Genomic DNA, 15,564 nt, shown 5'->3' on the forward strand with positions numbered 1-15,564 from the left:
GATGTGACGTTAAATATTAACTCACTCACTCACCCGTCGATACCATCAATGAAGACTGCGTTGATTTCAATCTGCGAAATATTATCAACTGTAAATGCTAGATTCAGATACCATTGTAAAGAGTTATGTCCCTTGGTGATTTTACCTTCAGAAAAGACAGAACCATCTTAGGTGGATTACACTATCACATCAGATTCGTTCTTCAGTATTTCAGAATGGGTGTCCCAGTTCTCTTCTGCAGTATAAATGCCATACTGCCACCGTGAACGGGTGTTCCACTTTTGCGCTGTAAATTTTATATTGCCATCATGAACGGGTGTGCCGCCACTTCTCCTACCGACAAAACACATGCATTTGGTATAGTTGCTTGAGACTGTAAATCTCTTTTATTTTTCATAAAAAAAACTGTACATTTCTGAGCATACAAAAACTGACTGAAACAGCATATTTGAACATACCCTAGACTGCAAAAACTCTACTTCTTAACAACTTGGGTGCTGCATTTCACAAAAGAACTAAATGTAAAATTAGTAAAGTTGTACAGCTAATTAAGAAAGTGAATCATAGCCTGTTTGAAGAGGATATGGTATCAGTCAATGTGTATTTGTGTGCTGTGTACAGTTAAATGGAAATGGAAAGATGTCTGTACAGCCCACACCAGTGAGCGACATCGTGGACAACGAAACCTGAAGACGTTGTCATAATCAAGGAAACCACTGCCCTTACGAGCGTGTATGTTCTTACTACGAGAGTGAGTAGATTGGGAATAACAGTGCGCAGTCCCCTTAACAAAGAAGGAACCACGTGTTACAATTAGCAATATTACAGCTTTATTATAGCACCGATATCACCGCTTTATCATTTCAGCAATACTGCAGCCCCATCGTCCCAGCAACATTACACCCTTATCGTGTCAAATGGTTACAGCTTTTTAAAATTTTGCAGTTTTACAGTCTCGTGTCAGCAGTATTATGGCTTTATCATTTCAGCAATATTACAGTCTTATGGGGTCAGCAGTATTATGGCTTTATCATTTCAGCAATATTACAGTCTTATGGGGTCAGCAGTATTATGGCTTTATCATTTCAGCAATATTGCAGTCTTATGGGGTCAGCAGAATTATGGCTTTATCATTTCAGCAATATTGCAGTCTTATGGGGTCAGCAGTATTATGGCTTTATCATTTCAGCAATATTGCAGTCTTATGGGGTCAGCGATGTTACTTTAAAAAACAGCAATATTACAGCTTCATCATTTCAGCAATTTTACAACTAAAAAGCCCATCATTATTACGATTCATCACTTGAGCAATATATTAGTCTTATTGTGTCAGATTTCAGATTTATCATGTCAAGAATATCAATGCTTTATCAATTCAGCAATGTCACTACTTTATTATATTTACTGCATTTCAGTTTCAAAATGTAAGCATTATCATAGTTTATTATGTCAACAATATTAATGTTTCATAGTGTCATAAATATGACACCTTCATAAGTTTACCAGTATTAAGGCCTTGAACATAATTCTTTACCAGTATCAGCACACAATATAAAAACATTTCGTTTTCTTGAACTCCGGTTTGGTTTCTATTCCGAACCAGAATCCAATACGTTTAAAGAGCAAAGTACAAAATTTGGCTAAAAACACATAACCTCCTCTCTAAAATCCACCCAAATGTTTTCACAAATGCACACAAATCCTTTACAAACCCCACACAAATCTGGTCCACGATAATCAGAAATCTCTACTAAAAGCAAGGTAACTTAAACGATTCCGACAATGGCATAAAACATGTTAATGAAACTATCAAATATTGATAGTGAAGTAGCAGGGAAAAGTTTCGAGCATCATGTCCACCGAGAACACCACACAAACACATGCAAAGGCAGGTCCATTGTCCATCTGAACACACCCTTTCTCCACATATCCATCACATAAGATTGTGAAGCCTTTACTGAGACTTTGCATGTTGTAAACCGGGCTAAAAACATTCCATTCAAAGGTAGTGTGTGTTACATGGGTATCGGCTTTAATGAATGAGTGAGGCTTTCTTGCTCTGCGGGGTCCATTGGTACCTCATCTTTTGTATCTTGAGGGATGAATGCTCTTGTCAGTTTCTGGAAAGTAGTTCAGAACTGATAATATGTTCATGCTTCATGCCATGGAAAACAGAGCAAGTATAAACTTTCTCACATTCAACTTTATCCTTTGTCATATTATTGGAAGACATATTTCAAAGTAACAAAATCAGTACTCAGGCAAAAATACTGTTGTCGTTATCGAAATATATTTTCACAGGATTACGTGAATGTGTTACCTGTTTGAAGGATGTTCCATCCGACTTGCAAACTGAGTACACCATCCAACATGGCGTCGGCAGGACGATGGCTACCGATATAAGCCAGCCAAACACAGTTGCCCATTCCGGATAGAAATAGTCGCCATATTTTGGAGGGCGATATGCGTAGAAGGCGTACACGAGTATTGTCTGGAAGCATTTAATAAGAACTGTTTTAATATTCCCCAGCATCAACTCATCTGAAAGAACATCCAATAACTGAGACATAGGAGAAGATAGGTTACTTAGAGAACAAGACGAATTTGAGATTAGTTCGTGAAGGTGTGAGGCCCTCGCAAAATTCTTGTATATATTAACCTGTTGGCGAGCAATGAAAATATGTGTTATTAGATAATATACAACACAAACAAAGGTCTAGTAAACGCCATACAACATACGTTAAGCTATTACATTGGGGACCGTAAGGCTTTACAAGTACCCCTTATACCTGGTCACTCAATTCCTCTAGACGCTGGAGATTTGTGGCAATAAATAACAAAGCCAAACTCACAATGATTACAGGTGAACACAAACATATTTAAAATGAAATACAACAAGCATACAAGTCATTTAGGGGTACTTCAACCCCCAATCAAGGGTCAAGAGTAACATGTATGAATTGTGTACAACAAGAGGTAAGCAATTTACACTCTCAGCCAAATTGCTTTAGCATATATATCAATAGTACAAACGTTTGCCGAGATTAAAATGCGTTGTTGTACTGGTATTTGCATCCCTTGTGAAATAAATGCAACAGGGTCAAGCATAACATGAATATTGTGTGACAAGGGCAAGACAACGGATGATCCTCACCTTTCAACAACTATTCATGTGAATAACGAGAATAGCCAATACGACTTCGTCGCAGAAAGACATCTTCATTTCTGGACTGACAACTCATGAACCCAAGAATAGTTGCTTTAATTTCATGAAGTGCTTAAATAGTGTCCTGCTTCTTTGCATTAGATCTTTGACGTAACATCTAACAACAGGCTTGCAATCACTGTATGGAATGAGAAAGAAAAACGTACAAATGACATCTGTACAAGGTTCTCTGAAAACATAACGTGTCGACATGCGAGAAAACGCCGATGCTACAATTGAAGCCACCATTGTTGTCCAGCAACTGTTCTGTCACTGTGAAAGAATATACGTTTTCACTTTATTGCGTCATAAACAGTGCAAGAAAATGTCGTCATGACGCGACGTGACGTCACATCGCTTCTGCTAGCATTGGAGAGCACTAAACTGGTTCTTCATCGGGGAGTTTCAACACACGACTGATATGAAGATGTTATCAAGCAATATGGTTTGATGCTTCAACGTTTTACTTTGAGAGGCCTGAAAGAAGCCGGGAACACTTGCAGCACTGGAAAAACATGACATCACATCGCTTCAACTGACCACTCAGAATTAAGAAAACCTATATAACGGGTTTTGATTGGTAAGTTGTAAGACTAGGTCTTGAAAAAAATGCCCCACCATGAGCAGCCCGGGGGTGATGTATTTTGTGAGGAACGTCAACCATCTGGGAATGGTTTGGCCATACATCTCGACTGTGCACATGTTAATTCTGATGACACCTGTAACAAAAACAAAGAAAAAGTGCACACGTTTCACAAGAGTATGATGACGTCATCGGATTGTTGTAAAATTATGTTTGTCTTCTGTGTTAAAGTTACCCCATCGGCACACGAGAGGTTCGTCTAGGTACAACACGGTTGGTCCTGACTTTCGATGCACAGGCGTAGGGCACTGACCACTACGTCTGTCCATCAAAAGTTAGGACAGATCGTGCTGTAACTAGATGAACCTCAAGTCATGGGTGGGGTAACAGACTTGTACCATGAGATTTTGGCGGTGTGTTTAAAACAGAATGGCGGGAAAATGAGTGCACCATATGACGTCATGAATATCACGTCATTCGCGCCATCTTAAGTTTACAGTTTGAGGACCTAACGTTATCCCTGTCTTTAAATCAAAATATGTAACCCACACATGCCACTAAATTCAAAGTGGCACTCTTAGGTTCTACTTCAGATTTCACCGCTTGAATAAGTTGTTGTTTGGGCGAACGCCGTTTTGTCTGCATTGTAGTTTGGACGTTTTTAATTTATTTGTTTGTTTTGCTATTATTGTTAGTAGCTACTGCTGAATGTATAATTTTTATTCAGTCGTTACGTTTTCAGTGCTAAGTACTACACTAGGTATTCTATCTTGGCCTTATTGATAACCGGCAGTCTTAAAGCTTTGAAATATAGTTTTGGTTTCGAATATGATTCTTATGTAACTAATTTTAGTGAATATTTCTGGAGTGATTGTTATAATGAACATCTTACCAACCACCCAGGCCAGGACAACACACTCAACCACCCCAAAGAGCATCACAGGGGGCACAGCGGAGTACCAGTCAACGAGAGTCAGCATGTAGATACCACCCTGTTCAGAGAATATGTTACAATTACAGGAGGGTCATGTGAACACAAGATTCCTTTTATTTGAGTATGAGAATACACTGCATCCAGTGGGTGATCTCCCTTTAAGGGGAGTGCTATCGCCATGGTTTGAATTGATGTACAGCGTGTTCAGCTTGACCTGAGCTTCTCTGCTTATGCAGAATCCGCGAGGTCAAATGGCACAAAGTCGAGGTCGAGTTAATTTTATCAAATAGGGGAGCTGATAATGTTGTTAATGTCGTGGCCATGCAACAATCGGAAACATCAAACCATCTGTAGCTTCTTTTTTTTAAAATATGTCAAGACATTGCTGACGATTTCTGCACATTGAGATGTCAAACGACAACCGGTCAGTAGGATATGTTGACAATCAGCAGACAAAGGCGCACCCCTTCACAATAATAGACCCAACCACTTGTGACACGGTCACGCAATGCATTAGTATGCACTTGGTCAGGTCAAGCTGAACAAGCTGTAACCATGTTACAAGTGGTGTGAAATCAATACCTGTGTAGTATACGGGAGGGTCAGAAGGAAGGAAGGAACAAAGACGAGAAGGAGAAGTAGCCAACGGCGTTTGGTCATTTGGGGGAACCGGTCACCTATCGCCTCCGACAGTATCTCCAAACTCGGCATCTGAAAAAGCATGAGGACTTTCAGAAAAGGCATAAACAACACAAACTTGTATACAGGTATATATGTGTTATGGCAGGATTTGGTGTCGGGGTTTGTATTATAATACCTGCGCTGCACCATCAAAATTAGGATTGCATCTTAAACTAATGTCACTGGTTCTAAAAGGTAAAAAAAAAATACTTGTTGAGCAATTTTCAAAACAAGCCCGAAGTGTCAGATTCTATCATTTAAGCTGAATAAATGATGGACGACTCTGTTTCATCTCTGCATTACTTTTATTTATAAATCACAATTATATGATTAATGCTACGTGACTCATTGATGAGTAGACACATGTTTATGCTTGTTACAAGTCACGTGGAGAGAAACGGATTACTCCCAGCCAGACATAACCGGTCGTTTTTCTTAAATATGGTATCATTTTGAAATACAGTCGATATTTTCGGTTCGAAGACAAAATATCGAGTTATCAGAACATCGAGACAGAAACTTCGATTTAAAAATATATCAAACTAAAAGGATACTTTTGCATTTTGAGACCATGAAATTATATCGAGAACTAAATACTAATCAATCATGAAGGATTTTGGCTGAACCGAAATGTTATATCGAGACAAATGAGTTATTAGAGTTCGACACAACGGTGCTCAACTGTATTGATTTATCGAGATAGATCCGTTGAAATCAGAGCTGAAACAATGTAAGATGAAACAGCTCTACTAACCGTTGTATCAAGGCCTAAAGTCATCATCATCACGAAGACAAGCACAGACCACAGCTGGGGTAAGGGGAGATAAGTCACTGCTTCCGGTAACACCGAGAACGCCAGATTGAGGCCTGAAAGTGAGAGGACGATGGTTGTAAGCGTATTTGCAAATGTGGATTCCTCTTACAGTGAAGTTGGATATCGTATGTTAACATATAAGTGCTGTCAAGGGTCAAGAGATCAAAAAGGGTGGTTGTAACCTCAGAGGCCATAAAACTGATTAGGCTTAGATAGATTAGGGTTGGGATTCGGCTTCGAATTCGGCCTGTCGTAAGAGACAGGTAACGGGATGGGATGGTCAGGCTGGCTGACTTGGCTGACACGTGTCCAACTAGACTATATCGACCACACTATACATCTTCACCAACCCATGCTTATCTGATGAGGCGAATAATGCAGTCGGGGTGTGCACAGGCCAGGTTGGCACATGTCATCGTGTCATCTTAAATTCTTCAGCTAAACCATGTTTGTCATAAGTGCTAAGTAACGTGTTTAGGTGATCGTGGGCGTTTTCATTCCCATTTCATGTGTCTGTGTTCATGTTGTCAATCACTGGATAGTTTAGTTCAGGGTTGGATAATTACATACTCTAGTTACATAAAGTAAACAAACAGACGAATCAGAAATTAAAAATAAAACCCTGACAAACCTGAAGACTGGAAGTCGTTCATGCTGGCCCCGGTCACGTGTGCCATGTGTCCCAACACGGTGAAGATGGACAGTCCACAGTAGATGGTTATCAGGGGGTCAACGATACAAGCAATCAGCGCCAGTCTGGTAATATGACGTTAATACATGAATCTGATCATATCCAATGTGTTTGTTTGCTGTTTAACGATGCTCTGCAAAACTGACTGCCAAGGCGATAGGGTAGCCTTGTGGTTAAAACGTCCGCTCGCCAATCCCGAGGACCCAGGTTCGATTCCCCAAGTGGGTTATGTTTGAAGTCAGTTTCTCCTCCCGCCTCATATTGCTGGAGTAGTGCTAAACGGCGTAAAGTTATACTCATTCACTCACATACATACCTGTAGCAGTTGCTGTTTGGCTGGTTGTGACTGGACACTGTATTTGCAATCCCTTTACTTGTGCCCATTGAATGAAGAGCGTAGCCACAAGCCTCGATCCAGATCTGTAACGGGCATATGAATATACATATAATAAAAAACTTATTCCTCTCCAAATATACGCAGCGTGTGGATATATTTGGCTGACGTGTGTTTGGGTGGCTGCGCTGTGCCAAAGAGTTTCCAGATTTTGCTAGCCTGTGGGGCAAGCTATGTCTTAAAGTTACTAGCCTACAAAATGATTCGCTAGCCTGAAATCTGAATGTAGAAACAAATAATTACAAAGGTCAAATACAAAGAATCTTATGTCATAGTCGTAGAGAGTGATATATTTACAAGTGAACCCATAAAATCGACCCCTCTTTCCAGACCACTGACTCTTGAGATTTACTGCTCCGACTGGATTTTTACTAGCCATGGGCTACTTGTTCCATACCTTTTCGAATGGCCTCATGGTTGTCAGTTGACAGTAAGGAACCGATAATCTTTGCCCGAATAACACATTTCCAGTCTAACTATACCCAAATTATTGTTATTAGATATTATATAGCGCACATATCCACGCCACTAGTGCTCTCGTGCACTGGGTCTGGTCTTGTAAAGTTCTATTTGACAGTCGCGCAGTTTGGAACTAGACGTGATTCTTCAATATATTGGCATCGGGAATCTGATATCGGAAGTAGCCTGGCACTGTCTCGCATATCGCAAGTTGGCGTGCGCAAATGGAGCTGGGAACCAGATTAGTACCGGAAGTAGAGCTCTCCCTAAACTTACAGGTCCTATTTTAGAAAAAAAATCTGCAGTCATACATGTGCAAAGACTACACAGTGGCAACGCTCTGACACTGGAACTCTGAACATACTGTGGGGCTTGCCAGCTTCGTAAAGTCCGGTTTCAGCATATATAGAAGTCCGTCTATTGCACCAGGCAGCATGGATCCCCGGATGAGTATGATGGTGCAGAGAAGAAGAGGTAGCATGAAAGTCACGTACACAATCTGGAACAAAATTTTTTAAAAATCATCTTTTTTAAACATTTCCCTACAAACTACAACTGATCAGTGGCACTGTTCTGTTCTTTTCTTTACTTTCATTCTTGTCTCAATGGAAGCAGTGTCTCCAAGCGTATTCATCGACTCTCCGAATAATCCGTTCGGTCTAAAACCATTGTGTCGAAGTCGGAGTGAGTGAGTGGGGCTTTACGCCGCTTCTAGCAATATTCCAGCAATATCACGGCGGGGAATCAGAAATGGGCTTCACACACTGTACCCATGTAAGGAATCGAACCAGGGTCTTTGGCGTCACAAGCTGGACTGCCTACCGCCCTAACACCATGGGTGAACACTTGCTGTCAGATCAGAAAGGATGTTAGTAATTCCAAATATTTTATGTGGTAATTCATATTTTCTCTCAATTTTCATGCCTAAGGAGCTTGAAAATCTGAAACCAATTATTGCCGTAACGCAAAAGAAATCTTATGTATTGTGGAACAAATTCGTAAAGTTGAAAAGATCGTGAGTTCAGTAAATGATAAAATTCAGTGAAAATTGGAAAGTTCTTAACAAAACGTGATGCTATGGGGCCTACATTGATGTTTCGTTGTTCGACACAACCTCAAATAATGAACACGCAAGGTCCAAGCATTTTTGCTTTAAAATTCCCCATTAGATACATCGAGGGTTAGAAGCAGCCATGGTGATCATTTTCGTCCGAGGGACGTAACCTTGTGATGAGCCAAAGGAAAGTGATCACTTGGCAACCAATAAATTAAATTGTAATTTACTTCTACGAAAAACATAAGACAAGGTAACAGAAGAAGCTTAAGAAAGGGGAGGTTGTGACCTTTCGTTTTAGTTTTCGTTCAATATATAAACAGTACCTTTCCCGCCACTCGGATGCCCTTGACCAACATGATATACATTGCAACGTAGGTCAAGGCCAGGCAGCCGAACAATGGCCACCGGATGGACCCCAAATGGGCGAGACCGCTCGAGATGTCCAATGCTTTGAACCTGAAACAGACATGTTCAGTTAACAAACTTATGATGTTATGATGTTATGTTATGATGTTATGTTATGATGTTATGTTATGATGTTAAGATGTTATGATGTTATGTTATGATGTTAATGAAAACGATTATGTGTTTTCTTGTTTTTTAACGTCAAACACGGCAAAATTCAATCTCCAAAACAACGGTGTGTAAATAATCAATTCTGGACCAAGCAAGCCGGTGACTATCGATCTACACAACTCGGATGCACATACAAAGTCAGCGAATCTGACCCCCCGATCACGTGAGCTGAAAACCAATTCTAGCCCGCACTTTCACGGGTATAACAACAACTCGCCGCAGTTGTCACACACAACAAAACTGCTAGCATCAATACATGGCCCATGAATGGACCGTTTTTCATACGCAAAGTGAAAGTATGTTTGCCTGATCAAGATTTTCTGTCTGATCAAAGTATATTATATCCTCACCCACTGTCTTCGTATCTAAAACAAAGAGGGTATTATTATTTTTAAGCACCTGTTATAACCGGGATTGCACTTTATCCGTAAAGTACATATTCTAGTACCTTTGTCAGACTGAGGCTCATCTGTAAGGAGAACCAAGTGAGGCCCCTATTCGCAAGCACACAAAGTCAGCCATCTCACCCACCCTGCCAATGCGGTGTACATAGTCTAGACCATAGGCACGGGTTGATCGGGGGTACATCAAACCATGGGCCTCGAGGACCAGTGAACAACATATTTGTCTTACCGAACACCTCAAACATGGGTTTAGGATCGTACAATTCAGCCAACGTGCGTGAATCAACCGATTCCAATCGTACATCTGGCTGTTGCAAGATGCAAAGTTGCCGAGGTGTAATTCCCCGTTTTATGTTTCACTGGACCTACATTTGAACATTCTGTGAAAATTTATTCATTGTAACGAGAGGCAAATTTTTCGTAGCCATCGCTTGATTTTGTGGAGGACATAAGACAAACGGATTTGGAGTTACCTCCCTTCCTTCGATCTGCATTCGCAAAACATCGGTAATTTCCGTCCATCATTCGTGATTCTGTGTTATTCGAGATAAAAAGTACTACCACGAAATACGATTGCAATGTACCTGGCTCGTAAGTGGTGTCATTGAAAATGATAGAAGAGTGCAAAGACAATCAGAAAACGACATTAAGATAAGATAAGATAAGATAAGATAAGATAAGATAACGTTTTATATAACTACATATATAACTACAGACAAACACCGTTATGTCGAAGGGAAGAAATGAATGATGTGGGGGATAACTTTACTTCGAAACAACTGTACGTTCGACACATTAAACTTCGACATAATCGAGTTTGTCTGTATCGAGTGTAACCTGCCTCCAGAATTCTTCAGTGGCGCTCGCAACACTATCAGTGGACATATTTAGCAGGTCCAACCGTGTAGTGTTTGTGTCACCTTGGAGATACTCAGTGCCATTCACTGTGGTGTTCGTCGCAGTATGACGCAGCGTCGATTCCACGCAGCTGGGCGTGTTCCAGGCGTTGTCACACGTGGACCATGGCAGGGGGTTGAAGAAGGAGTTGAAGAAGAAGTAGAGGTACCAGGAGAAGTACATGGAGGTGTACATGGCGTATACCCACGATACCAACGCCGAACCCAAACCAAGACCTGATCGAATGAGGCATGTCATTAGTGACCGAGAACATTTAAACAGACTACTTTCGCACTACATTCTCCATAACAAAGATTTAAGTTCTTGAAAGTCGAAGTTCGACAAACATGAATACATGGTGTGTTTTATGGAAAATATATTTTTAACAAATTTGATTAACTATTACGATTACCATAAACGCACCTTGAAACCGAGCGGTGTGTAACCATTGGTTATAAAGCCATAAGGTCATTTCGACACAAAATCTGCCATATTCAAGACCACACTTTTTTCAGAAAATATCCTTTGGAACATGTCCTTTAGACCAGATAGTATTTGTGTTTCCCTTATCAGCAATATCTGGAATAAGATATAACCATGGATGTCAGCCTGCAGAAACAGCTTTAATACAAAACGGTGTTTTGATGAGCTTAACAACACATGCCAAATGATTTGTCACCACCTTGTCACACTGAAATTTAAAGTTGGATATGGTAAAACAGACATAGGTCTACGCACAAAGAGGTTATGGCAGCTGAATCCTGTACCATGAAACTGAAATCGAACTTCTCGCTTACGCAACACAGAGATCTTAGGAAATCAATAAAGTAATGTGTAAATATTGTTAGTAAGTGTCAGTGAGTGAGTGTGTTGGGTTTTACGTCGCACTCACCAATTTTCCAGCTCCCGTTAGTCGCCTCTTACGACATGCTTAGTTGCCTTTTATGGCAAGCATGGGTTGCCGAAGGCCTATTCTACCCCGGGTAGACCCTCACGGGTCTTGTAAGTAAGAGGATACTTTTGTTGTTTTCTTTAACGTAAATCGGTAAGTGTAAAATCAAACATCTTCTAATAAAGAATGTCAAGAAAATAATTCCAAAAAGTGAGTACCTTTCATGGCTGGACAAAACTTCCACACCTCAACAGGGCCCCTCTGGTAGTACTGCCCGATGACAACTTCTTGGAAGTACAACGGAAGTGAGCAGAGACCCACAAAAAGCAGATAGGGGATCAGGAAGGCACCTGGAAGGAGAACAAACTTTATCATCGCGGGAGTGCGGTGTTCCTCTTGCACACTTTGCCGATTAAATCATAAGGAGTTAATTAATTTGGAAAAGAATATACATCACCTTATATTTTAGAAATCGACATCATAATTCAGAGAATGAATTACACTTCCAGCACTAGGGTGATATCTTACTCTAAAACGTTCGTGTTACATTTAAGCTTACACAAAATGTAAATAAAATAGATGCTTTCGATTATTTTGTTTGCAAGTAACCACAATTTTTCAGTAGAAACCGGCAGATGGCGTGACCTATCCCTTGAGGACCGAGCATGTCCTCTGTGCAATTCTCCAGCCACTGCAGATGAAATACACTATGCATTTAGATGTACAGCCTTCGATAAATATCGTCTTCTTTATATAAATAAATCTTATTGTAAATGGCCAAATATGCACAATTATATACGTTTAATCTGCACAAGAAAAATGTCAGAACTGAAAAATCTGTCAAAATATTTATAGGTTGTTTATAAAATAATCTGTTCCTCTGATATCACCATTCTTGTCTGTTTATCTAGCATACGTATATATTTATTCTACTGTACCACCGTGGGTGGTGTTAAGAAAAATAAACTTGTCTTGACCTGTCTTCCAAATAATCGAGTCTGGACCAAATAATCCAGTGATTAAAACAGCATGAGCATCGATAAGCGCAGCTGGGATATAATGAAATATGCCAGCCAAGTCAGCAAGTCTGACCACCGTTAGTCGCCTCTTACGACAGGCATGGCTTGCTGAGGATCAGTTCCAACCCAGATCTTCATGGCTGTCACCTAATGATCATGTGTACGTACCTCCACCGTTTCTTGCGCACAGGTAAGGAAACTTGAGAAGTGTTCCCTCCCCAACACTGTAGCCCAACAAGGTGATGATGCCGTCTATCCGATGGCCCCATGTCTCCCTTTTTTCTGCAAGTGTCATATGTGTGTACATAAAAGATCCAACTATACCAAGAACATTATAAGACACTATTATGGTTGACAACTTCTTTAATTCTTTTAACACGACGTTTCAAGGCTAATTCTTGCCCCTTGGTCAGGTGGATAGTCAGGTCATTATCCACCTGACGAAGGGGCAAGAATGTATCCACCTGACGAAGGGGCAAGAATGTATCCACCTGACGAAGGGGCAAGAATTAGCCTTGAAACGTCGTGTTAAAAGAATTAAAGAAGTTGTCATCCATAATAGTGTCTTATATTACCTCACCAACTTCTAAATGCCTTTGAATAATTTATACCAAGAACATGTTTTTGTTTGTTGCTTTCTGTTTAATGTCAAACACAGCAATATCACAGCTATACGCCGACTGTCTGTAAATATCGAATCTGGGCCAGACAGTCCAATGACTGCATGAGCATGCAAACTGGGATAGTAGGATGCACATACAACGTCAGCGAGAGTGAACATGAGATCCGTTTGTCACCTTCCACGACAAGCATGAGTTGCTGAAGATCAATTCCAGTCTTTCACTATGATAGAACCTATGATAGAGCTTGCGTTTATGAATCAGTATCAAACAGTGGTGATAGCAGATGCTCGAGGACCTTTTGAGAACAGTCCTTTGCATTAATGCCTTCAAATACAATATAGCCTTTACGGCAAATGGAATCTATAACTGAAAATGGTCAAGACTTGGTAAACATTTCCACGTGCTGAATATCACAGATAATTCTAATGAAAGCACAACAAATTAATATATACTCTTAAAAAAGTCCGGAAACTTCATTTTTTTTATTTACGATTAAAAATCAATGTTGATATGATAATATTGAATGTTTTGAAAGTGCATCACCGTGTGTACTTCCTTACAACCATATTTATTTGGAATGTAGTCGCTTTTGAAAGATGATTGGGGGTACGACATGTAATTTGCATGTGTACAATTTTCATTTTAAAACAAACTACTAGAAACAAACTCTAACCAATGTGTGGTGCAAGATGAGCCTGAAAATTAATATTCTAAGTGATTTCTCGACCTTGAAAATGTCAAACTCAAGAGTGGGACCCCATTCACGTGTATGGGGTTACTGCGTTGTGCACTTGCGCATCATGAGTTGTGTTTAGGAGTGGCAATGGTGGGAAATGGTGGTGCGTTCATACCATGTCTCTACTTGAAACGTTTCTCAACGTTTACACTTCCTATCCAAATTGAAATTTCAGGTTCCCCTACTACTGAAGAGCACATAAGTGCCTCTGCGTTTCAGACGGTTAGAAGACACCACTTATACAGTTTCACACGGTTAGAATACACCACTTATACAGTTTCACACGGTTAGAATACACCACTTATACAGTTTCACACGGTAAGAATACACCACTTATACAGTTTCAAACGGTAGGAATACACCACTTACACAGTTTCACGCAGTAAGAATACACAACTTACACAGTTTCACGCGGTTAGAATACACCACTTAAACAGTTTCACATGGTTAGAATACACCACTTAAACAGTTTCACACGGTAAGAATACATCACCTAAACAGTTTCACGGTAGGAATACACCACTTAAACAGTTTCACATGGTTAGGAAACACCACTTAAGCAGTTTCACATGGTTAGAATACACCACTGAAACAGTTTCACATGGTACGATTACACCACTTAAACAGTTTCACACGGTAAAATGCACCACTTATACAGTCTCACACGGTTAGAATACACCACTGAAACAGTTTCACAAGGTTAGAATACACCACTTATAGTTTCACACGGGAAGAAATACACTGCTTAAACAGTTTCACATAGTTAGAATACACCACTTACACAGTTTTACGTGGTTAGAATACACCACTTATACAGTTTCACAAGGTTAGAATACACCACTTATAGTTTCACATGGTTAGAATATACCACTTATACAGTTTCACACGGTAGAAATACACCACTTATACAGTTTCACACAGTTAGAATACACCACTTAAACAGTTTCTCACGGTAAGAATACACCACTTATACAGTTTCACATGGTTAGAATACACCACTTAAACAGTTTCACACAGTTAGAATACATCACTTGTACAGTTTCACATGGTTAGAATACACCACCTATACAGTTTCACAAACATCAGGCATGTCATCATAACCAGGTTTGCTGACCTACCTGAAGGAACACTGGTCTTTTCTTGGTCTTCGTCGGACATGTTGGAATTTGTTGTTGGTCCCGTTTCCTTTACCTGAAAATTAATTACTTAAGATGTAATATCTCACACTATTCTTTGTACGTCATATGAACAAGGACAAAAATTTCCAGTTGTTCCAAGCAGCTTTAACAAATTCAGCTGTAACACCAATTGTAATTCGTCATTACCGCAGTTCGTAATGAGCAGTTCAACTAAAATATGCACCGTGTGGTCGGGACACATTAAATGAGTTCGTTATTTCCCGCTGTATGATACAACCGTATTTGTTGTAAATGTGGTCTATCGTATGTATTTAACGTCGCAGTGAGCTGATTGAACACAGGACCAGACAATCCCGTGATTGATATTATTAACACATTAATAATAATAACACATTAGACATTAATCCGGGTTAGAACTGATCTTCAACCCCATGCTTGTGGTAAATAGAGGCCAACAGGA

At 40.0% G+C, this 15,564-nt stretch overlaps 1 protein-coding gene across 1 annotated transcript in view; it reads right to left on the minus strand.

Annotated features, from left to right (window-relative positions):
- Positions 1-353: 353 nt before the first annotated feature.
- LOC137260270 (sodium-dependent dopamine transporter-like) overlaps positions 354-15,564 on the minus strand; it is a 94,047-nt gene continuing 78,836 nt past the window's right edge. Inside the window, exons 2-15 of the mRNA XM_067797964.1 lie at positions 15,084-15,156; positions 12,775-12,888; positions 11,806-11,937; positions 10,640-10,931; positions 9,142-9,274; positions 8,126-8,260; positions 7,225-7,328; positions 6,849-6,973; positions 6,158-6,270; positions 5,305-5,433; positions 4,681-4,780; positions 3,824-3,924; positions 2,321-2,491; positions 354-2,120 (exon numbers count right to left, since the gene is read on the minus strand). Coding sequence (XP_067654065.1) covers positions 2,016-2,120; positions 2,321-2,491; positions 3,824-3,924; positions 4,681-4,780; positions 5,305-5,433; positions 6,158-6,270; positions 6,849-6,973; positions 7,225-7,328; positions 8,126-8,260; positions 9,142-9,274; positions 10,640-10,931; positions 11,806-11,937; positions 12,775-12,888; positions 15,084-15,123 — 1,794 coding nt within the window. The 5' untranslated portion in view covers positions 15,124-15,156 and the 3' untranslated portion in view covers positions 354-2,015. The remainder of the gene's footprint in view (positions 2,121-2,320; positions 2,492-3,823; positions 3,925-4,680; positions 4,781-5,304; positions 5,434-6,157; positions 6,271-6,848; positions 6,974-7,224; positions 7,329-8,125; positions 8,261-9,141; positions 9,275-10,639; positions 10,932-11,805; positions 11,938-12,774; positions 12,889-15,083; positions 15,157-15,564) is intronic.

The sequence above is a fragment of the Haliotis asinina genome, chromosome 13 (genome assembly GCF_037392515.1).
Source record: "Haliotis asinina isolate JCU_RB_2024 chromosome 13, JCU_Hal_asi_v2, whole genome shotgun sequence".
In the NCBI taxonomy this organism is placed as follows: Eukaryota; Metazoa; Mollusca; class Gastropoda; order Lepetellida; family Haliotidae; genus Haliotis; species Haliotis asinina.